The sequence below is a fragment of the Aethalodelphis obliquidens genome, unplaced genomic scaffold (assembly GCF_003676395.1).
Source record: "Aethalodelphis obliquidens isolate GAN/ISIS:26980383/991018 unplaced genomic scaffold, ASM367639v1 scaffold11, whole genome shotgun sequence".
NCBI lineage: Eukaryota > Metazoa > Chordata > Mammalia > Artiodactyla > Delphinidae > Aethalodelphis > Aethalodelphis obliquidens.
The window spans coordinates 14,559,608-14,584,460 of NW_020837955.1; the positions used below are offsets into that span (position 1 = coordinate 14,559,608).

The 24,853-nt window shown below is 45.2% G+C and overlaps 1 protein-coding gene across 2 annotated transcripts in view; it reads left to right on the forward strand.

Annotated features, from left to right (window-relative positions):
- Positions 1-20,485, forward strand: part of DNTT (DNA nucleotidylexotransferase) — a 34,933-nt gene extending 14,448 nt beyond the window's left edge. Inside the window, exons 4-11 of one of the 2 annotated variants that reach the window (XM_027113106.1) lie at positions 67-237; positions 1,273-1,344; positions 2,576-2,699; positions 6,119-6,251; positions 7,351-7,459; positions 11,044-11,289; positions 18,064-18,147; positions 20,050-20,485. In XM_027113106.1, coding sequence (XP_026968907.1) covers positions 67-237; positions 1,273-1,344; positions 2,576-2,699; positions 6,119-6,251; positions 7,351-7,459; positions 11,044-11,289; positions 18,064-18,147; positions 20,050-20,136 — 1,026 coding nt within the window. In that variant the 3' untranslated portion in view covers positions 20,137-20,485. The remainder of the gene's footprint in view (positions 1-66; positions 238-1,272; positions 1,345-2,575; positions 2,700-6,118; positions 6,252-7,350; positions 7,460-11,043; positions 11,290-18,063; positions 18,148-20,049) is intronic. The other variant, XM_027113107.1, reaches the window with a different exon arrangement.
- Positions 20,486-24,853: the final 4,368 nt, after the last annotated feature.

Sequence of the window (24,853 nt, forward strand, 5' to 3'; positions counted from 1 at the left end):
CTGCTGGCTCGGGCGCTAGGGGCCGGGAAACAGACTGTGTTTTGCTCATCTGGTTTTATTCTTCAGGATGCCTTTGAGGTATTGGCTGAAAATTATGAGTTTAAAGAAAATGAAGTCTTTTGTCTGGAATTTACGAGAGCAGCTTCTGTACTTAAATCTCTGCCATTCACAATCATCAGTATGAGGGACACAGAAGGAATTCCCTGCCTGGGGGACAGAGTGAAGTGTGTCATAGAGGTAAGGGTGAAAGGTGATTCATCCCAACTCCTGATAGGGAGGGAGGGAGGGAGGGAGAGAGAGAGATGCAGTTAATGGATTTTCCTGTTAACTATATAGATGTGGTATTCATGACTTATTTTCCTTTTTCTCTAATATAGATTATATATATATATATATATTTTATAACATATATATTACATAGATAGATAGATACACATATATATTTGTGTAATTCCTACTCCAATATTTTCTCTCCTGGAGCTATGTGGGGTCAGCTGGTGGGAAAATAACTCTCCCGTATCATTAATCACAGTGAAAGACTCTAGTGACCTGAAAGCTCAATGGGAGAGGATGCTATGACTTCAAACACAGGCTGTGTGAAGAACCTCACTTCCACTCAGGGGACATTGCCCTCCAGAATGGTGATGGGTGTGATGGGCAGTGGAGCTGATTCTGGATCTCTACCTGTATATTCTAGGAAGAGAGCCAGGGATGGGTAGTTATTTATTTAATGATGTTTAAGGATTCCCTGGCAAGGCAAATTGGTCATCCAAGAGTAAGTTTCGATATAGTCAAGCTCGACGTAAATTATTCAAGGGAAATAATCCCAGCTCTATTTAGAGGATGTTGGGTGGCTCTGAGCTGGACATCATAAGGGCTTGAACCCGGATTAGCTTTTCAGTGGGTCCAAAATTAACCGGCTCAGATGAAAAGTCCTCTTGTTTCAGCTAGTTTATATTAATTGAAAAGAAAACTATCTCAAATATTTAGACACACCATTGTCAGTGAATCTTTTGGTTTGGTGTTCTATAGATTTGGACCCTAATCATTCTGTACCTTCCTCCTTGAGGATTGTAAAGGGGTCCTTGGAAATATAATAACCTGAGATTTTTCAAGCAGGAAATGTCTTGTTTTCTCCAGATCAGCTAAGGAAATATCCTGTATACAGCAGGTGTATTTCATGAAAAATTAAGCTACTAGATCTGGGGATTTGAAAATCTTAGACTGCAGTTAACATCACTAATGTAATATATTTTTCAACTGTTCGTGCAGGAAATTATTGAAGATGGAGAAAGTTCTGAAGTTAAAGCTGTGTTAAACGATGAACGATATCAGTCCTTCAAAGTAGGTGATTTTTATATGTATTTATCAAAAATGGTTTTTCAGTTAATCCTATTACTTATTCTAAGTGGTTGTATTAGTCAGCTTGGGGTACCATAACAAAATGTCGCAGACCAAGTGACTTAAACAACAAATATTTATTTTCTCACAGTTAGAGCCTGGAAATCTGAGGTTGGGGTGCCAGCATGGTTGGGCTCTGGTTAGGACTCTCTTCCTGGTTTGCAGACGGCCTCCTTCTCAATGTGTCCTCGCATGACACAGAGAGAGAGCAAACTCTCTGGTGTCTCTTCGTATAAAGGCACTAATCCTATCGTGAGGACCCACCTCATGACCTCATCTAAACCTAATTACCTCCCAAAAGCCCCATCTCCAGATACCATCACACTGGAGGTTAAGATTTCAACATATGAATTTGGAGGGGGGGCACAATTCAGTCCATAGCAGTGGTCTAGGAAGGAGATGCCTAAATAAATACGGGTGCTCGAGCTTATTGCCATGCTACGGTGAGATACAAATGACCTTACCTCCCAAGAGTCTGTCACTCCTGGGTACCCTAAGACTGTGAGACAAAACAAACCTACTCTTAAAGAACAAACCTGTTCTTTAAGAAACCTGCTCCTCACTGAATCCTTGTTTACTTTGAAGCAGGGTTTGTTACCTCCCAATGTTCCCTACCTTGGAGTTGCAGGGTCCAGAGACTTCCACCTACCAATCCCTTGGGTTCAGAAGTGATGTTCAGGCTAAACTGTGGTCGAGGGCAGAAGGCCAGGCTCAGAGGGCGGACAGACTGGGTTGAGTCTGGGCTCTGACACTTACCAGTTGTGTGATGGTGGAGAATTCACGCAACCTACACGTGCATCCGTCTTTAAATTGTGAGGGTGAATATGCATGAGTGCGTGTAAGACACTCTTGGCAAAGGGTTGGGTACAGATCCCTGTGGTCACGCATTGACAGTGCAGGCAATCCTTATTGGATATCTGGAAGCCCTCGGCAGTGCCAGAGGCGGGCTCCTCCCTTCTGCTTCATTTAGTAATAACATATGTCAGGAAGGGACCCTCCTGAAATAGAAATGCCTCTGAAAAATTACCATTGCCCACCTGCTTGTCATATTCAGGAGGAACTAGGTCAGAGCTTTGTTTATACCTTTTCTTAATCGCTTGACCTTGAAAAGTATCATTTCATTGACATAAGGATTGTTTTAGAAACTAAAGGCATGCCTTTCCCTTTGTTTCAGCTCTTTACTTCTGTATTTGGAGTGGGATTGAAGACATCTGAGAAATGGTTCAGGATGGGGTTCAGATCTCTGAGTAAAATAAGGTCGGACAAAACCTTGAAATTCACAAGAATGCAGAAAGCAGGTGAATTGTCTCTCCTAAAAAAATCTCATGTTGTTGCCACATGGGCTGGTCAGGCTGTGGTAGGGACCTGTCTGCTGTACTTCATACGTCAACTCCAGTCTTGGTGAGCTGGTCTCTTGTTTGGCCTCTTTTCATGCTATGGCTAAAAGCCCAAGCTTTTGGAATCAGACAGACCTGGATCCAAATCCTGGCTCTGGCACTCTCCAGTCGTGTCATCTTGAGAAAGTTAGTTAAAATCTTTGAGCCTTCGTTACCTTATCTATAAAAGGGAGGTAACATCAGTACGTAAGTGGGGAACAGATCAGATCTTGCAGGCAAAGCACTTAGCCTGGCACAGAGCAAATATACCCTGCATGAGGGCTGTTGTCATTCCTTTATCCTGCTGTCAAACCTGTTTGCACCATTGATCTAGTTCTTACTGAACTGACCCTTTCAGATATTTGGGTCCTGGCTGGGTAAGAGGTATGGGTGAGGAATCCAAGACAGAAAGTTGACCTGGAGGGTTGGGGAGTAAAGAATATTTGAACGAACTAGAGCTGTTGCTTGGTACAAATACAGATCTGCTTTAGAAACTGTAAGAACCAGGACATAGAAGGGAAATAGTGGAAATCTAGACAGGGGTTTATCTACCCAACCAGGACTCCTTAACCCAGAAGAGTGTAGAGACAGGCATCTGAAAGCCTGGCAGGGCCTCACAGAGGTTGAAGATGGCTTGATCACTTCTATTTATGAAGGGTCCTGGTATATTTTTTTCAATCAAGGAATGTCAAAAAACAGGGTCAAAAATTGTATGATTTAAATGTTTATTTTTAATATGCAATAGAAATACAATATAACTGGGATTTGAAAGGAAGTCACAGCCCCAGTTCTGAGCACAATGGCTTCTGAGTTACAAAGAATGAGGATGTCATCAACATTTTTAATCATATGAAAGTAAGGGAATCTTCTACAAGAGGAGGCCAGAAAGAAAGAATGAGGATGTTGTCAACATTTTTAATCATATGAAAGTAAGGGAATCTTCTACAAGAGGAGACCAGAAAGAAAAGAAAAGAGAAAACAGCTATCTTCTGTTTAAGTGATGAAAAGAAACAAGCAAGAGGAGAGGAAGAAATCAATTCTTGGTGGTTCACATCAACACTACCATAGAATTCCCCAACTTCATTAAGTTGCTAGCCTCCGAAAAATTGCTAATAAGGTTTATAAGATGCCACATAGGAACTAAAAGAGCCTAAGGAAAAAAAAGACCCACATTCATATTCTGGGCTTCTGAAAGTGCACACTTAATAAGCGTGATGGACACCAGCTCTAGAGTCGCCATAGAAATATATACATAAGTATTAAAATATACATAAGTATTAAACATGGCTCAGAATGATAGTAAGGGCTGTCAACACATAGAGAGAAAATGAGAGGCAATGCCGTATTTCCCTTAGATGAAAACCTTTATCAACTGACACCGAATGCTCTTGGGATCCAAGTAGCTCCCAATTCCCCAGCTTTGTAAACTGGATTTTTCTCTTCCTATTTGGGCTCTTCCAGACAGATGAATGAAGCAGCTATTATTCTCTCAATCCATCAGTGATGGCCATCCGACTATCTAATGTTTTTGTTTTATGTAGAACTAGAGGAATGCCTTCCTATCATACTTACAGCTGAAAAACCCAGGCTTTATGTGTCCCTTGTAGCAGCGCTACAATGAATGGACTTGTCAATGGGAATAGTTTAGCATTTTGCCAAGGGTGAGCTAACTGAACATGTTGAAAGTACGATCCAGGGGTGAAACCCTGATTCAGTTTTACTTATAATCATACTTGGTTTTAATTCCCTGAGGCTTGAGGATTCACATGCCACATTGGTTTCTGAAATATAACAGCACACATGTAACACTGTACAGGGTAATAAGTTCACCTCCCTACCATACCCAAAAGGAAAGCCAATTAAGTTGCTTTCATGGGTGTCAACAAATTATTAAACTATCTCCATGTTCATTCCTGATACCTGCGTATGTCCTTAAAGAAATTGCTGTTAATCATGAGTTTTGGTTTAGGTACATCCTGAATAATCACAGGAGTTTTATGGTTACCAAGTGAGTTGTACTGTGAATATCAGCCATGATGAAATTTTTGTATCAAAAAAGAGCCAAATGGAGCATTGTTGTTCATTTTTTTTCACATTTATACATGATTTGTTTAATTTTATTTGTTTAATTTTATTTAATTTGTTTAATTTTGTTTAATTTGTTTAATTTTATTAAATTGATTTTTTAAAATATGGTACGAACACAACATGAGATCTACCCTCTTAGCAATTTTTCTTCCATTGGTATCATAATTTATTTACCCATTTCCTGTTGATGGACATTAGAATTATTTCCAGGTTTTGGCTATGAACATTCTTGTACCTGGGGATATATGTCCTCATTTCTCTTGTGCATACACCTAGGAGTGAAATTGCTGGGTCAGAGGCTGAATAGCTATTGATTTAGCTCTAGCAGACACCCCACCAGCACTGTGTCAGATACATAATATGCAAATATCTTCTCCCAGTTGGTAGCGTGTTTCTTCATTGCTTGATAATGTCCTTTGATGAATATACGTTCTTATATTCAATGAAATCCAAATTATCAATCTTTTCATTATAGTTAGTGCCCCCACACTAACTATATTATTTATTTTTGGCTGCGTTGGGTCTTCGTTGCTGCGCACAGGCTTTTCTCTGGTTGTGGCGAGCGGGGGGCTACTCTTCATTGCGGTGCGCGGGCTGCTCATTGCGGTGGCTTCTCTTGTTGTTGAGCACGGGCTCTAGGCACGCGGGCTTCAGTAGTTGTGGCACGCGAGCTCAGTAGTTGTGGCTCGCGGGTTCTAGAGCGCAGGCTCAGTAGTTGTGGTGCTCGGGCTTAGTTGCTCCGCAGCATGTGGGATCTTCCCGGACCAGGGCTCAAACCCGTGTCCCTGCATTGGCAGGTAGATTCTTAACCACTGCGCCACCAGGGAAGCCCCCCGCCTTCCTATTCTTGACTTCAATTCTGTAATTCATCTATAACCGTGCAACCCCAAATCTTCCCACCCCTAATCTTTATGCATTATCTTTTTAAAATAATAGGGCACAGCTTATTGATCAGGAGGGCTGGTTCTTCAATAGGAAGTCAGATTTGAACAGCTTGGTTCTAGGATATGGAATATTGCCTCCTCCTTAGTCAGGAAATTGTAAGTCTCTCAGTCAGAAAGCAAAGAGCCATTGTTAACATGAAAAATTCACAACCAAGAGAACGCAGATCACTCGGTCTCTGTGGAACAGTTTGGCATTGATGTCTGTGGCCACGTTAGCTCTATGTGGGGACAGATCCCCTCTCACTGAGGGCTGGTCATTTCACACGAGATATGTCCCTTTCTCCATTGACCTGTCCAATGGCCTCTCAGGATTCCTCTATTATGAAGACCTTGTCAGCTGTGTGACCAGGGCCGAAGCAGAGGCAGTCGGTGTGCTGGTTAAAGAGGCCGTCTGGGCATTTATGCCTGATGCCTTCGTCACCATGACGGGAGGATTCCGGAGGTAAATAATGCTGACGGCTGCTTTTACCTCCCCTGCTCTAACACCTTCAGTGGCTCCCCGTGCTCAGGAGTTTGGGCACAAAAGGCCTTCCGGGGTCTGGCGCCAGCTTCTCTCTGCAGCCTCATCTCCTGCACCTCATGCTTCACTCCAGCAACCCCAGGTGGCTGGTCACTCTCAGCACACACGGAGCTCTTTCTCGCCTCTGTGACTTTGCTCCGTCCCACCTTTCTGCTTGGGCTTGTTTCCCTCAACTCATCAGCTGGCTCACTTCTCCTCATCCTTTAAGCTTCAATTCAGATGCCACCTCCCCCAGAAAGCCTTCCTTGACTCCCTCCTCCCCATGCTGGGCAAGGCACCCCTCCTCAGTTCTCCCTGGACAGCTGTCAAGTAATTGTTTGTATGCGTGTTTCCCCACTAAGGTTCGGGAGCTTAGTGCTCAGTGAGAGCCAGTGCGTGGTGCCTGGCACACAGTAGGCACTTGAGAAATATTGGTTGTGTCAATGAGTGAATAAATAAACTCTTCACAGAGATGTGTGCAATTTTTGGATACAAGCCCCGTTTCAGAAAGAGACTCCTCCCCTCCCACACCCTTCTCCATCTCTCCCCGTGGTCCTCTTACATGGTGGCTGTTGGCTGTGGAGGTGACGGAGAAAGTGGGAAGACAAGATCAAATCCAAGAAAATGCCCTTAGTCTATGTCGTAATTGCAAGAACCCTATCTCATGTTATGTGGTGTCGTAATTGCAAGAACCCTATCTCATGTTACGTGAATATAATTCTTGGTTTGCTTGTTGTCCAGCTTGTCTCTGGTGTGTGGGAGTGTGTGCACGTGTGGGTGTGGAGAAGAAATAATCTTTGCCATTTTTACCCACATGTACATAATCATATACGTACCGTATATGATTTTTTAATTTTTCTGTGTCATAAATTTATTTTGCAAGGAGGAGAGTTGTGTAACCAAGGATCTTTTGTTTAAAAGATACATCATGAGCATTTTGTGTTGCAAACCTTAAGCATGGGGCATAGAAACCCAGGTGGCTTTTTTAAATTGAGAGCTAAAAATCTAATTCATTTCAATTTTATACAATTTTTAAAATCAGGCGTAAGAAGACTGGGCATGATGTAGATTTTTTAATTACCAGCCCAGGATCAACAGAGGATGAAGAGCAACAACTTTTGCCGAAAGTGATAAACTTATGGGAAAGAAAGGTAAGAAGAAAGATCATAAGTAGATGTTTGGGCACTCAAGAATTATGTTAATACCGTTGGATTCGGCACACTATTGACCTTGGAAATGTGTAACGATCATCTAACTGATTCTCAGTTGTTGGCAACAGCTTACACAGTGCCAGTGACATGCAGCGAGACGTACCTGCTTTGGGTCCTAGAGTCCGGGTTGTGAGCTTGTATATACACACTCGTCCTGTTACCAAAGGGGCCGAGGGCGGCTTGTCTCTGTGCTGGATGTGCGGAGGCATCAGAGCCGTAAACAAAATGAACAGCGTGTGCTGAGAAGACCTGGGAGGTGTGAACCAGGGTAGAGCAAGCTTAGGGGTGGGGCTAAGACTAGGATAAAATCAGCCCAAGAGGTGTTGGGGTTGCCTTGAACTCTATGCTGGTCAATAACCACCTTGACTTTGTGCTGAGATGGGAAGAAGTGAGCTAATGAGGGTAAGCTGGGCCCAGCAGAGGTCATGGCTCAGGAGCCCCCACCCACTGAGATCGGATTTGCCCCCGGGCCGCATATTGCCCAGTGGAGGGAACTAAGGATGACCCTGTGGCCAGAGCCACCTGCAGGGCCCTGACTCCTGCCCAACCCCAGTGAGAGCGCTGAGGAGACCAGAGGGCCCTTCCCTAGGCACACGTAGGCCTGGACGGCTTGAGGAGGCTGGGGCTGGTGTTTTTCCAGCACAGCCTCATTTCTCCTGAGTGATTTAGCATCTTCTGGGTGTGGACAAATCTCCCTGACACACAGGAGAAAGAAGACCTCAGATACAGTTAGTCGAAGAAACACACGACTCTGGTGCCAGGAGTACCAGAATCGAGGACCCAACTTTGGAACCAGATCCAAATTCACCCACGAGGCCCCTCTCTCAGGAGCGGGGATCCAGACAGCCAGGAGCTCTGAGCGTGAGCATCATAGGCTGAGCCAGGGGAATGCCGGACGAGAAAGAGTCAGCCGAGCCTAGGCTGGCCCTACTTCTCCACTCGAGCAGGAAAGCTGAAAGATTCTCATGGACAGACAGCACCCTGAGGGGCTCTGCCAGCCACGGCCTGGGTGCAGACAGGGCTGCCTGCACCCCCATCAGGGGCTCTGGCAAGGGTGGACCTATTTGACCTTGGTAGACAGTCACCACCCTCCCCACGCTCTGAGACTGTTCCAGCACGACATGGGATGGGGTTGGGAGATGGGGACAAGAAGCCTCATTTTCGTTGGTCTGTCTTCGGCCTCCAGGCAGCCGTACTGCTGGTCCCCAAGCAAAGAGATGGGCAGACACTGGTGGAGGCAGAGGTTAAGCACGCGGGTTTTAGATTTAGGATTTTAAAAGCACAACCCTGCCATGTACTGGCTGTAGGAGCTGAGACTCTCTCCTAGCTTCTCTTTCCTCATCTGTGAAACAGGGATAGCAAGCCTCTCTCATTTATTAATGGGAGGATTAACTGAGAGAATTAGTGCAGGGCTTGATAAATGCCTATTAAACAGTGGCTGTAGTCATGATCTCTCCTGCACGACTGTATACTGAACTCTGCCGGAGAGCCAGGCACTGTGCTGGGTGAGGGGACCCAGGGGAGAACGCGAGCAGCTGTTCCCCTTCCCTTGCTGACAATCGGGCACCCACTCTGTCCACACCCCTGCAGCCCCCGCCTGCCCCCAGCACCTCTGTTGTGAATCATGGTTAACTTCCACCTCTACCTCACTCCCCACCCCTGCCTTTCTTACCAAAATCTGCACTTTCCAGATTAAAATGGTTATATCTCATGCAGGCACACTCGAGCACATGCTTACACGACACACGCATATACACATACGATGTTTTAAAACACCTGCAGAACGAATGAACAGCCAATGGGTATGGTTTTCAGTTGCCTATCAGATGAATCTACATGTGGTCCTTGTAGAAGACCTCTCCGTGGGAGAAGGGGAGGAAAAGAGCTTGGAAATACTGATCTTGGGGGGAGAGTGCCATCCAGAAGACTCCACTGGCCGCCAGCAATTCACCCCAAAGAGGGGAGGGCTGGCTGGGTGTAGTTTGGGTTCCTGCCTGGTGGGTGGCCCGCGTGTCTATGACCAGCCAAAGTGTCACCACTACGTGGCAATGGTGCAAACACAGTTTACAACTTTTAGGAAGCCAGCTTTGTGAATTTTTTTAAAGGGGGGAGGGAAGTTACAAACTTGGCTTCAAAGTAAGACTGTTTTGATATTTTAATAGCTCGCTTTTCAGATTTACATAATTCAAATTGACACGAAAGGTTGTGATATTGACTAATCTTAGTAAGTTTCATTAAAAAGCAGAATTGTGTCTTCCCGGAGGTGGTTGTTAGATTTGCCTAGGGCAACACCTGCCTCCTGCACCAGAGGCTCTTCCTGACATCAGCGCTCCTCCACAATCCCCCACTCCCCACCCCACTCCCCCACAATCCCCCACTCCCCACCCCAGCTTCAGAAGGCGCCGGTTCTTCCTCATGCCTTTTCTGGGAGAGGCACTGAAGGGCCAAGTGTTCCCTCTTCTGAGATCAGCAAAAGGAAAAGCAATCCCTTCTCAAAGTGTTGAGTTGAATTGAAACAATGTCTCTTGGGGGTGGGGGTGGATTGCGCAGGAAATGCCAAGCGCTTCTAATAACAATAGCAAATGGAACTAGTGATGCTCCAACTGTGGTCCCTAGATCAGAAGCATCAGCACCACCTGGGAACTTATTAGAAATGCACATTCATCTCCCCCCCCCCGCCCCGCCCCCGCACGAATCACTCCGGGGACAGGACCTCCCAAACCGTGCTTTAACAAACCTTCCAAATGCGTCTGATGATAATATTTGAGAATGTCTGACCTAAAGAATCCGAGAACAGAACATACACCCTAATAGCTATGACTAGATTATTTTCAGGTGATTTGCTCTTCTAGTTGCTACTCAGATTCAGCAGTTAGTTGCATAGTTCTGCCTTTCCCTACCCCATATCTGCCCTGTGCCGTGAGGAAGTCCCACGGAGCAGATACATTGGAGGATGGCAGCTTGCTGGGTGTAACTTTCTGACTAGGCGACGTTCGGTGACGTGCCACCAATTTTGTCTGAGTCTCCAAGGCAGGCAGAGCAACAATCTCAAAGTGCTCCCTAGAAAGAGTGAGTCATCAGGCCCCAACACGGCTGAGCCTGAGCCACAAACTGGGGCCAAGTAGACCTAGTCGTCAGTATTTTATGCAGGGACACTAAATCTGAACAACCGCATAGAAACGGCACGGCTTTTTGTTCAAAGGTGGTTTGTACTTAAGGGAATGCGGCAAGTTTGCGAACACTGGTCAGCCGTCAGACCTTGCGGGCATAGATTCTCTGGCAGCTTTGCCATGAAGCGGCCTTGGCTTGGCCCCTCTAATCGCTGCATTACTCTGCTGCAGAGGGAGTGTAACACACCCACTCCATGGCTCCCTCTGCTGGTGTCGCCAGGTGGGCTCACAACGCAAGGACAAAACGTACCCACGTTTTGCTTAAATCTGCAAAGCTTTCTTTAAGAGCCCAACATAAAATCTCTGACCCTCTGCATCAGGGACTCTTCCTGATGTCTTTCTGCTTATTTTCAGGGATTACTTTTATACTGTGACCTTGTGGAGTCGACATTTGAAAAGTTCAAGGGGCCAAGCAGACAAGTGGATGCTTTAGATCATTTTCAAAAATGCTTTCTGATTTTAAAATTGCACCATCAGAGAGTGGACAGTGACAAGTCCACCCAACAGGAAGGAAAGACCTGGAAGGCCATCCGTGTGGACCTGGTCATGTGCCCCTACGAGCAATATGCCTTTGCCCTGCTGGGCTGGACTGGCTCCCGGGTAAGCGCTACCTGTATCCGTGGGATGGTCTTAGCTTTCCAGAAGAGGTAGACTGGGTCTACCTGGGCCCAGGGGAGAGACAATGGCAGTGGGGGTGGGGATGGGGGGGAGACGGACAAGGAAGGGGGAGGGGGTGGACAGGAGAGAGGGAAGTGGCCAGAAATCTCTAAATCAGGGCATTCCACCTGCACGTGGTCACCTGAGACAGATGCATTTAGAACAGTTATTCTCAAAATGAGATCCCCTCTGAATGGGGAGATTGGGATTGACATGTATACACTGATGTGTATAAAATGGATGACTAATAAGAAAATAAATAAATAAACATTAAAAAAAAATATGACACACACAAAAAAGAAAGAAGCCAAGACACAAAAGGCCACATATTGTATAAATCCATATGAAATCTCCAGCATTTGTAAACCCATAGAGACAGAAAGTAAATTAGTGGTTGCCAGGGGTAAGGTGGAGAAGGAAAGGAAGTGACTGCTAACAAGCATGGATTTCTTTTGGGGTGATAAAAATGTTCTGTAATTACAGATTGGTGATAGTTGGACAACTTCATAAATATACTAAAAGCCACTGAATTGTACACTACAAAACAGTAAATTTTACTGTATGTGAACTATACCTCAATTTAAAAAAATAAATGAATTAACACAAAATATGTAGTTAGTGAAACTTACTGATATATTAAATGAAGCATATCTTACATATTTCATCTGTCATGAAATCTTACCCTTCTAAGAAGTCTAAGAAACTTGTTTTTATGATGTAAACATTTTTGTTAAAAATAATGTCACAACTGTCAGTAATTTTTACCGTGTTTCAATGTACCCATCAAAACTTTAGATTAAAAAAGACTTTAAGAAGAAAAGTTGCAAATTAAAACAAAACCAAGTACGGATTTATACCAGTTACACGATTCCCTTAGAGTGGCTCATGAATCATTGGTATATTCTGAGCATCATAAATGATTATGATTACAGACTTATTTACACAAGGTAAAGTTTATAAATCTTTGACTAGGAGTCAAGTTTCTAACAAGGAGTCACTGACTGCTAATTTTTTATTTTGTACCACAACGGATGTCCAAAACCAAGTGTTTCTGCTCCTGTTATGTCTCAATTCTATTAATTCCCTTCTGGGGAAAAAAAAAAAAAAAAAAAGACAATTCTACAGGAACTCAGAACAACTGCATGTAATAGCTTAAAATCGTATTAATTCAAATTAATATTACTGGAGGAATGTATGACATTACTACCCTAAAATAAAAATGTGTGAATTATTAATATATGAAAATAAAAGAACCTTCTTATTCCTACTACACAGAGTAATTCATTTTAATTCTAGAGAAGTATAGTTAACTGCCAAGCCAAGAGCCTGCCTCCTTCATTAAGTCAACAACTATTGGCTGAGCAGTTATTATGTTCACAATATAAGGAATACAAAGATACTGGTCCCCACTCTCGAGGGATTTATAATGTAATACAATATGGAAGCGGGCAGGTAATAGAATGTGGGGATGGATTATAAATGTTGAGGATCTTACAGTTTAACCTATAGGTAACAGGGAAACTATTTAAATGATCTGAATCATTTACTGAGTTAGACTAGGAGGTTAACACAATAGTCTAGATAAGGATGAGAAAGATCTAAATTAAAGTAATGGCTGGGAAGGGCAGATGAAGAAAGACTCTCAAGTCTTATTTAGGTGGTAAAATCAGTAGGACTTGGGTGACTGCATATAGAGGAAGCAATACCACCTAGAAGTTAAGGCTTGCATAGGCTTTGAAAACACACATAAAAAAAGAAAAGAAAAAAAAATGAGATCCCGTGACCAGCAGCATCAGTCTTACCTGGGAACAGGGTAGACATGTAAATTCTCCACCCCACCTCAGACCTTCTGAATCAGAAACTCTGGGGGAAGAGGCCAGCAATTTGTGTTTGCAAGAACCCTGCAGGTGACACAGCTAAAGTATGAGAACCATGGAAGCAGAGAAAGCAGTCTGGTGGCTAAGGGCACAATGTGGTCATCCCAGACCTGGTCACAAGCCCCTGCTCTGACTCTTGCGAGCTAGGTGATCTCCGTCAAGTTCCCCATGTCCTCTGAGACTTAGTTTTCCCATCAGGAAAGTCAGGGCAAAAATGCCTCTACCTCCCTGGGTTGCAGAGATCCAGTGAGATGAAGCTGGCGAAGCCCCCAGCACCACGCCAGGCACGGGGCCAGTGCTCGCCGAGTGGCAGCTCCCAGCTCCCATCATGTGATATTCATAGACATGGCGCCCGAGATTCGTCCCATTAGCTTGTGCTCCACCCTCCCAGCTAACACCCCACACTGTTTTCCCATGTAGTTGGCTGTTGCTTTGAGTGACATGAGTCGTTAAAGGATTTTATATGATAAATGACGTAGAAATTAATTGTCCTCAACCTTGAGTTAAATGTCAGGTGTGTTTGCTTTCAGCCGGAATCATTTCAGCACAGGATCTCAGCACTAGAGCTTCTTACCCTAATCAAAAACGTTGGCTGGCATCTTTCATTCATTAAAATTAGGAAAGCTGATGAAACAATACATCATAAATGCGCTTTGTTTGATAGACATACATCTCTGGGAACAGTCTGTTGGGAAAGGGGAGAGTTCCAAAAAGAAGCCCAGCGTTATACAGGGTCATGCCAGTCAGGACTCGTTGGCAGAGATGGTTGTTCTTTGTTCACTTTGTTTTGAACATGGGCATCTCTTCAGCACATTTTATTCTCTTTTCTCAGAGTCCTCAGAAATTACTGTTATTGGCTCTGCGGGGCACTAACAGAGCACTAAGCTCTCCCACTTTTTAGCTGGGTGACTTTAAACAAATTATAACCTCTTCAAGTCCTAGTTGCCCCATCTATATTGTGGATAATAGTGGCGCCCACCTCCCAAGTTTGCCATCCGGTTAAATGAGATGCATGTGTTTAAACGTGGTAAGGGCTCAGCAAACGGTAGCTACTTGTGTTACCATCTTTACGCCCCCGCTTATGTGACCGCTGAACGCGATGTGTTTTGTCCCCAGGTGGATACATGTTGGTGGGTGACCAGGTTTAGGTCTGGTCTAAAATTTTGTAGGTGAGAAATTTAATTTCACCTTTTAACCCAAAGATTTCAGCACCTGGGAAATGTTCTTAAGCCACTTCACCTATTAATCTCACCCCAGTTTGGGGTCATTAAGTTACCAGGTTGTCTCATCTACTAAGCTGACAAAGTTTCCTTTGGATCTTGTGCCCTAAAGATTTCTTGAGTAGGATGCATCCACTGGGACACATTAAGCTGAGGTTTTTCTAGAACCATCCAAGTACAGTGCAATTTCTGGACTTCATTAGTTTAAAAAAAAAAAAAAAAGAAGCTTTTGTTTTCCTCTGAATCATATTTCATCAAACTAGATGTGCCGTTTGTCAGCATGACTTTATTGGCTGAGATTCCTTCAAGAGTATTGTCCACGTTTGTGTCAGCTGCTAGAGGAGGTACACTCTCTCCTCCGGAAACACATGGACAATGGTGGCTAGATGCCTAGGCTACCCCAGCCTCTTTACTAGTCCAAATGGCCCCCTTTCGCCAACTTTAAAAAGCATCTCTTCCTTAAAATACCTTACTGCCATTTCCCAGAAAATTGTCATAAGAAACATGCGTATTTACAAAGACTACACAGTGAATGGCGCCCTCTAGAGTTTTGCAGTGCACAACTTGCACAACTGTATGCAGCACGCACGGGCCAACCTCTGAAGTGTGTTGTGACCAGTGATACAGCCAGACTGTAGTATCACTGCCCCTGCTCGATGTTCAGTTTTCTTTATCTGAAACAAAAGACACCATCCTTGCCCTGCCTATCTCACAGGGTTGTTGAGAGAAACTAAAGAGCTTGTAAAGCAGAAGGCAGAACTGTCCAGGGTAAAGAACCTGAGCTTTGGGATTCAGGAGTCTGAGTCCTAGCTCCATCATTGGCTGTGTGGCCTTGGGTAAATTACTTAGGTTCTCTGGGCCTCCTTTCTTCATCTGAAAAATGGGACTAATAACAGTACCAACCTCACGGGATTGTAATGAGGATTAATTAGACAGTGCCTTCATCTTAACACAATTCTGAGGCTAATTGTATACTTAATACTGTTCTTTTAGAAGTATTGTTAGACTCTTTTAGAAGCTGTTAAATACTAGTGATAATAGAGTAGGTCAGAAATTAATATAAAGCAAGAAATCAGCCCAGCACCCAGCACAGGGTAAGCTCTCCATAAACATTAACTAGGATATCATTGCCCGGATTATGACCACAGCTGTTCTGACTGGTATCTTGCCCCCTACAGCCGAGTGATCCTGTCATAACATAAGTCAGATCGGGTCACTCTCCTGCTCAAAACCTGGCAGGGGCTCCGCATTCAACGCAGAGTAAAGGCCTTCCAGTGGCCACGAGACCCTGCGTGGTCTCCCCACACCCTCATCTCTCTGAACTCCTCCCCACTGCTCTCTCCCTAACCAGGCAGGCTCGCCCCTCCCTAAGGCCTCTGTTCTAGCTGTTCCCTCTGCACGGTGTGCTCTTCCCAGAGTCCACTTGGCTAGCTCCTTCACCTTGGGCGAGTCCTTGCTCAGATCCTACCTCCTTTATGAGGCCTGCACTGTACGCAGCATGACCTTTTAACATATCATGTAATTTACTTATGCTGTTACTGTGTCTTATTTGTGTCCCCTGTTGAATCCAAGCCTCACCAAGGCAGACATCATTGTTTTGTTCTCTGTTATAGTCCAAGCATCCAGAACACACCTGTCACATAGTAGGTGCTCAATAAATATTGGTTGAGTCAATATGATTACCCTTCAAATGGAAGACATCATTATAATTCCTGACAGAATATGGAAAAATGCTCCTGAGGATTTAGCAGAGGAGTCCAGGCATAGATCTCTCACCACACAGAACTGGGGAGCCAAGGGGGGGCTTCTCACTGCACCTGTTACCCCATCCTCTCCAGCCTCCCCCCACGCCCAGTGTGAGGAGCCGTTGCTCTAAGTGCTGGGGGGACAGGAGGCAAGTGGCCCAGGACTGTAGGAGGCCGTGTGCTAAGCAACACTCCTGTACTTTCACAGGCCAGCAGCTACTGCACCCAGAATCTGCTTCACCCTGATTCTTCCACAGCCATAGTTTCTCTTCCACTCCCTTATAAAGAACTTCTGGCTGGAAAGTCTGTCTTCACACAGCCAGGTGAGGAAGGGCAGTTCCCAGTCCCTGCCAGCTTTCCCATACTCGCCACTAGAGGGCGCAATGATTCCCTCCTTGCTCCCTAATCCCACATGGAAAGGACAACATTTCTAGATCTGTGCTTCTTAGGAAAATTAACCTCAACGACAACTTCATTCATTGTCCTCCTTTTCCAGGGTTTCCCTGTCCTCTATCTAAGGCTGTCCTCTATCTATTTTGCTCCCTGGAGCCTCCGAGCTCACCCTGATCATAGGAGATGCTACTCTGGGGCAGGTGGCTCAGACCATCAGTTTTACAGAATCTCGTATGAGAGGATGTTACAGCCAGAGGGGACCTTACTCATGCACTTCCTCCACCCTCTGAACCGAGATTCAGAGAGGCTGGGTGACTTGCAGAGAGATGCACAGCCAGACAGGAACAAAATCCAGGCTGGAATCTGGGTCTCCTAACCCCTCATCCTCTTTTATATGAGTGATATTCCAAATAAAAAACAACACCAAGTATTATTTATCCAGCATTTACTCTGGACCAGGTATTATTTTGGACACGATCCTCACAATCCTCATTTATTCATTCAGCAAATATTTGCTGTACCTCTATGTGCTAGGCGTCATTTGAGGAGGAAATATGGTTATGAACAGAACAAATCAGGTTCCTTTTTTCACAGAGCTTACAGTCTAGTGTGTGCATGTGAGCTTGGAGCTTTGTCATCGTAGACTATTGCCCTGGGGGAGAAAATTGCTTGGAGAATGTTTAGTGGAGGTAGACATTTCATTACAGTAAGTCCTCTACATACTAACCTTCAAACTGTGAACTTTCAAAGATGCAAACGTGCATCTGGTTCCAGCAAGGAACCAAAACCTGAGCCATCAGCGTCAGGCATGAGTGAAATCGCAGCCTGCCCTCTGTCTCCTCTTGCTGACGATCCTTCAGCTCTACCATCTCCCACCTCCTCTCCCTCCTCCAGTCAGTAACTCTTCTTGCCTGTTCACTCGATGCCAGCCCCTGTATGCCAGCTGTTGTCCTGTACTACTGTACTTTTCAAGGTACTGTACTGTAAGATTTTAAATGTTTTATTTTTCGTGTTTGTTTTCTTTGTATTATTTGTGTGAAAAGTATTATAAGCCTATTACAGTACAGTACTATATAGCCGACGGTGTTAGTTGCGTACCTAGGCTAACTTTGCTGGACTTACCGAACAAATTGGACTTACGAATGTGCTCTCGGAACGGAACTCGTTTGTATATAGGGGACTTCCTGTATTGGGATTTAAATATCTCTAAACACATAATACCGAAGACATTCTAGACTTGATAGTAATTTATTTATTTATTTAAAAAAATGTATTTATGTATTTGGTTGCATTAGTTCTTAGTTGCGGCAGGCGGGCTCCCTAGTTGCAGCACGTGGGGTCCTTAGATGTGGCATGCATGTGGGATCTAGTTACCTGACCAGGGATCGAAGTCGGGCCCCCTGCATTGGGAGCGCAGAGTCTTAACCACTGCTCCACCAGGGAAGTCCTGATAGTAATTTATTTTAATTATTTCTTATCCAGCAGTTTGAGAGAGACCTCCGGCGCTATGCTACACACGACCGGAAGATGGTGCTGGATAACCACGCTCTATATGACAAGACCAAGGTGGAGCTGTCTCCCTGAGATGGGCCTCTTTGATCCTCATCACCAAGGCTGGCTCCCTGAGTGCTTTTCCAGAACTAATTTTAGTGTCCAGGTTCAGTTTCCTTTGCCCCGAGTGCCCTGTCCGCACAGATCACAGTTGAGGGCAGCTGGAAAGATCCTGATGGGAGCATAGCCCCCACCTGGCCCAGAATGCACCTCAGAGGCTTTGGACTCAAAGATGATGGGCTAGTTGGGCCCCTAGAACCAGTCCAACAGTGAATATTAATTGAGTTTGGTATATCCGTGGTAACTGCAATGAGTAACTCCAAAGAAAACTAAGGATCCCCCCAAATCACAAATATCACTCAAGTACCCCTCAGATGCAGTGAGAATCAGCATTTTGAGTGATCATATAGGTCATTAATGAGAGTCCACTGCAAGAAGGAGAGCAACAGAGCTGCCCTGAGATGTAGATGAGCAGTCAGCTAGACTCACACACCAGCTGAGACTCACTTAGTATGCTAGCCTTGCAGTAGTCCAAATGCTGCCTCAGCAAAATGATAGATTACTGTATGAATTAGGAAGAGTTAAATATTCAACTAAGTCCACAAGTGCCAAGATCCACTCTTCCTACGGTGATCAAAGACACTAAACAGAGCTCTGAGGAGGAAGAAGACACAAAATAACTAGAAGTAATGGCTTTTACCCTATAGGAGCTTATAGTCTAAATGAGGTGTATTTAGTTAGCGCTGTCTCACAAGTGTCAGAAACCGAATACAAAATGGAAATAGCAAAAAAAAGAAAAGAATTTGGCTTATATACTGTAGCATCTGGGATAACATGGACTTCAGGTGTGGCTGTATCAAGGTGATCATGCAAATTTCCCTCAGTGTTGGTTTCACTTTCAGGCAGGGTATTCCTATGAATTCCATCCTTCTAGCTTAGCTACCCCTTCAGAAAAGAGCTTCCTTCCTAATAGATCCAGCAAGAGCCCTAGCTGATGTTCACTGGCCAGGCCTGGGCCATGTGCCAATCCCTGAACCCTTTTCCATGGCTCTTATTGGCCAGGCTTGGGTCATGTGCCCCTCCTTGGAGGTGGGATTGGCCCCACCTGACCCTCAGAGACTGAGAGTAGGGAGGAGTGGTTTCCCAAAGAAAAATCAAGGTGCTGCCGTCATAAGAGAGGGCTGTGGATGCTGGCAGGAAAGCCTCAGTGGTCTAGCATGTGAGTGGAGACAGCGTCACATAACACGATGTAGGAAGACTTACAAATTGACACGTAACAAATAGTTCAACATAAGCGAGTGCCTCCTACAGGCCCAACGCTGTGCTATAACAAGAAGGGCTGGAGGAGAAGTGGTGCTTGCTCTAACAGAGATCATGCGGTGGGAGCCTGGTGGGAGCGGGGCAGGGGTGGAAGGCCAGGAGGAGTTCCCAGCACACACAAGTATCCTATAATCACCGTTCCTCCTTACCAATGGCAGCAGTACGTAATTCTGACTGCACAGGAGAATTTCCCAGCCCCCTTAAACAGATGGAGGACAAGACCTCTCCGAGCTTCTGACTTCATTGGACTGGGGTATAGCTCAGTTTTCAACATTTTTTTAAAAAAACTCCTTCAGGTAGTTCTAATGAGCAACTGTGGTTAAGAACTACAGATCCGTAGGAAGAATACCAAATGCCTCTAGTTGAATATGTAAGGCTGTCATCCTTTTACCTTAATTTATTAAGTTTTGGGGGGTGGGAAAATACAAAAAGTACGGAAGTCAGGTAAGATGAATTTCTATCCTCAGAAGCAGGGTAATGTGTTTTGGCAGTGATTTGTTTTAATGAAACAGTTCTACAAGTTATATTTTCACTGTGTCAGCATCGAGATGCTTAACAAAAATATCTGAATGCACACATGTCTTGTTATGCTTTCAGAGGATGTTTCTCAAAGCAGAAAGTGAAGAAGAAATCTTTGCACATCTGGGATTGGATTACATCGAACCATGGGAAAGAAATGCTTAGGAAAAAGTGGTCGACTTCTTTTCTGTTTTTTTTTTTTTTCAGGTTAGATAAATTATGCTTCATATTATAATGAAAGATGCCTTAGGAAAGTTTGGGATTCTTTATGTCTTACTGAAATGCAGATTGCTTCTAGAAATAAATAGTTTGGGAAACATGATCATGCCCCACCTGGTAATGGGTTATGCTCTAATAGGCCATTTGTGGGACTGTTACTTAGAATTCACAATGCATTTGCCACAAAAACAGTGTTGTGATTGGTGGCTTGTTCTCAGGAAAGCTCATCAAAGCCCACTTTGCCCACAATGTAGCTGAAATTCTGTATATTTCCAATAAAAATAGGAGAACACAAGATGGTGGAGTCTTTTGTTTTTCACTCAAATATTTTAAACTATTCTTAAACAAAAATGTAAGAAAATGAAAGAATAAAGAATTTCAGGTTTACCTTGAGGGGCAAAACAGGTTTCATCAGAAGATCAGAGATTCTAGAGGGGGTTGTGCGTCCCTCCTGGAGCTTTTGGAGGAGGGGGACTGAGTCCTGACTCTCAGCTCAGGTCAAAGCCTGCTCCTCCCCTGTCACCTGGAGCTGTGTCCCTTGGTGTCCTGGCACAAGGCCACATATGGGATGTATTCTCACTGCTGTCACTCAGAAGGAAGCACAATTTCCTAAACCACCATCTCTGAGTCTCTCTCAGGGAGATGATCTCTCTTGCCCTCTTCATCTCAGGGCACCCAAGGGAACGGAGGCAGCCTTTGGAACTCCCAGGCTGCAGACCCATTTGGACGTCATGCCTTCTCTAGGAAGGCATCGACTCCATGCCTTGAAGAGACCCGAAAGGCCATCTGTTCCAGCTGCTTCTGTGTCCTCAGCCTGCTGGAGAGCTGGGAGGCCTCACAACGATCCTTGCACTTTCCTTCCAGCCCCCTCAGAGGAGAGGAGATGGTGAGATCCAGGACCCCATAGAGAAGCTTGATGCCCCGCCCTGGGCACAGGGAAGGAGTCTCCTTCCCTTCCTGGTGCTGGAACCTGGGGGTGGGGTGTATATCAGCTAGTATTGCCCCAAATTAAAACTATCCCAAAACTCAGTGGCTTAAAGCAACACAGATCTGCACACAGCCTGGGGGTTTGGCTGAGCTAGGCGGGGCTCTGCTCCTCGGGTCCATCTTCCTACTCCAGGGACCTGCAGGCTAACCTGGCCCTCTCCTTCTCAACGATGACAGCGGAGACAAGAGAGCAAGCAAACCCCAGCGTGCATGTGCTTTTCAAGACTCTTTCCATGTCTGTTAATATCCAGTGGCTGAAGCCGGTCACATGGCTAAGCCTCCAGAGATGGGGCGTTGTGCTTTGTCACAATGGGATGTATTGCAAAGGGCATGAATGCAGGGAGGGTGAGGAATTGGGCCCATGAATACGAGCTACTTCAGAGAGTTACATGTTTAGTTTCTTTTACATTCTTTTCTCTTCCTATAAAGCATCTCTTTTAATCTCTGATAAATCTCTTTTAATCCTGATAAATCCTGATAAAAGCCATTAGAAGCTGGGGAGGGGATTCTTCTGCTCAGCTGGTGACCATGAGCCCATACACGGGGGAGCAGGGCCAGAGGAGAGCACTGAGGAAGCCGTGGGAGGGAAGGAAATGGGAGCAGTAGTGCCAGGAGGATGGAGGCAAGTCCCCTGCCAAAGCTGGCTTCTGAGGGATGGCAGGGACATGGGGAACGCCTGCTCTCCTGGTCAGCTGTTCCACTGCCCATCAGGGCTTCACGGCTCAGCGTGCTGGTCCATGACAGTGAGGTTATCATCACCCACCTTCCTCTTCCGGATTATTCAGCAGAATGCTCTGTGGCTGGGCTCAGGCAGCATCTGGGAGATGGACTCATAGCAACACATGGCAGGCAAGCGCAGCCGCGCCCTAAGGATCGAGGGTGAGCACGTCCGTCTCATGGGTGCTGGGCCCCAAACCCAATGGCCAAGCAGCACCTGGGACCAGGTGAGCAAATCAGTGGAGAAGGATGTTTGAATCAAAGCTCCTCCAGACACCACATTAGGCATAAAGAGCATGAAGAACAGAGATCTCAAGGAGCCCAAGGGTCGACAGCAGAGCACAGCTGGGCATCCCCTGAACCGCTCCTTGGAAGGGACAGCCAGAGCTGACTCCCAGGGCTCCCATGCCCACCTTGCTTCTCTCTTTCTACAGCCCAACAGTCCTTCAATCTCCTATTGAAATCTTCTATTTCTCAAGACAGAATCTGATAGGGTCAGCTTGCCAGTTTCATGTAGGCCAACTGGTCACTGGCTGCTCTCCAGCTAATAGGTGCGCTGCCTTTGGGCCAGGTGTGCATTATGGGTCCAATCAGCCATGTGACGGTGTGTGTGTGTGTGTGTGTGTGTGTGTGTGTAAGGTGAGGTGGGTGTGGGTAGAGGTCGTTCCTCTTGGAAGGGCTATGGCCATTGGAGGCTGGGAGCTGTAGCTTCTTAGGGCACAGCCGCTCCCATAGAACCCAAGGCCCCAGGCCCTCCTCCGTGCTTGGTCCACTCTCCAAGTTCAAGTGGCCTCGAGGTCTACCCCCCAGCACCCCTCAGCACGTCTGTCACCAAAGAAATGACATCCTTGAGGCCAGGGAGTCAGCAAGGAGCCCAGGCCTCCTGGGGAGGCGGAGGGAGGAATCATGGATCAAGGGAAGTCAGGCCTCGATGTCCAAAATCCAGATCTCCCCTTCATCATAACAGTCTCTCTCCAGGAGAGACCTGGAAAACAAGAGAGGAAAATGAAAAAGACGACAATGCCAGAGAGCAATGGCTGGTCAGCACAACGGTAGCAGTGCTGCCACCTAGAGGGGAGGATGGGCAATGCGGGCTTAGAAGTAGGAGAGCCCTGTGGGCCAGAGGCCTTCACAGAGGAGGAGGGAACACAGCAGGTTTTTTTCTTTTTTTCTTTTTAATTGAGATATAGTTGATTTACAATATTGTATTAGTCTCAGGTGTACAATATAATGCTTTATTTTTATAGATTACACTTCAGTTAAAGTTATTATCAAATATTGGCTATATTCCCTGTCCTGTATGTTACATCTTTGTAACATATTTATTTTATACCTAGTGGTTTGTACCTCTTAATTCCTTTCCTCTATTTTGCCCACACCCCCTCCTCTGTTAACCACTAGTTTGTTCTCAGTATCTGTGAGTCTATTTCTGTTTTGTTATATTCATTCATTTGTTTTCTTTTTTAGATTCCACACATAAGTGTTAACACACAGTATTTGTCCTTCTCTGTCTGACATATTTCACTAAGCATAATACCCTCCAGGTCCATCTATGTTTTGCAAATGGCAAAATTTCATTCCTTTTTATTCTACTGTTTTAAAGAATGAGAGGATTTAGATCCACATTCGTGGTTCCAGCACAGAGACTAGGGAAAGTACATCATGTTTTATAAGCAGCAACAAGGGTAGCTGATCCGGGAGCCAGAGCTTTTGTTTTTATTTTTGGGGGGCCGCACGGTGCAGCGTGCAAGATCCTAGTGCCCCGACCAGGGATGGAACCTGCCCCCTCTGCAGTGGAAGCCCTAACGGAGCCCTAACCACTCGACCACCAGGGAATTCCCAGAGCCTGTTTTTGGAATGAACTTCTGGAAATGAACTTCCCAAGCCTTCTTGTGCACGCTGAAAATGTCAAAGGGGGAATAAGAAGTTTTTTTTATGTATGACAGAGGTAAAAACTGGCAGCCCATGGGCCAAATACAGCCCATAGGTGTATCTTGTTTGGCCTTCACTGTGTTTTAAGAAATTTTAAAATTAGTGGTCAATGCTTAAAACCTGATAGAGTACATTAAAAAAAAAAAGGATTTATAGCTTCTCTCGGGAAACAATCCATGGCAACAATGGGCCACATTCCTACCTGACATCAGGGGCTATTGCTGAGGGGTGCTGCCCTCCGGAGCTGGGCCGAGGTCTCCAGTTCAGCACCAGCCCCCAGGCATCAGTCACTGCCGCTCCGTTCAGGGTCTGAGCAGCTCCCTTTGGTGTCAGTGTTTGGGCTCATCCTCTCACCTGTGGAGTTCAGGAGTCCGAATGGTCAAAAGAACCCTTCCAAGTTACAATGACGCAAGAGCTACTTTCCCCATTTGAGAGTCAATTTATGGAAGTTAGCCCGCAGGGAACACAGATGCGCGACAGGAATGCCACCACTCCCCCTACCCTGTAGACATTTATAATCAATCCGCTGGACCCAGAACCTTCTCAACACAAGTGACTTTTCCAAGAAAGGCTTTTCCAATTTATCAGGTGAAAGCTTTTTTTCTTTTTTGGTGGCAAAATATATGTATCATAAATTTCACCATTTTAACCACTTCTAAGTGTAAAATTCAGTGGCATTAATTACTTTCACAAAGTTGTGCAACCACCGTCACTATCCATTTCCTGAACTGTCTCATCATCCCAAACAGAAACTCTGGGCTCATTAAACAATAACGCCACACTCCCCTCCCCCCCATCCCTGGTAACCTCAGGTCTACTTTCTGTCTCTATGAATTTGCCTATTCCAGGTACCTCATGTAAGTGGAATCATACAATACTTACGCTTTTGTTTTGGGCTTGTTTTGCTTAGCATAAGGTTTTCAAGGTTCATCTATGTTGTGGCATTTGTCCCTTTAAAAGGCTGAATAATATTCCATTGTACATCTAATATATCACATTTTATTCATCCATTCATCAGTTGATGGAC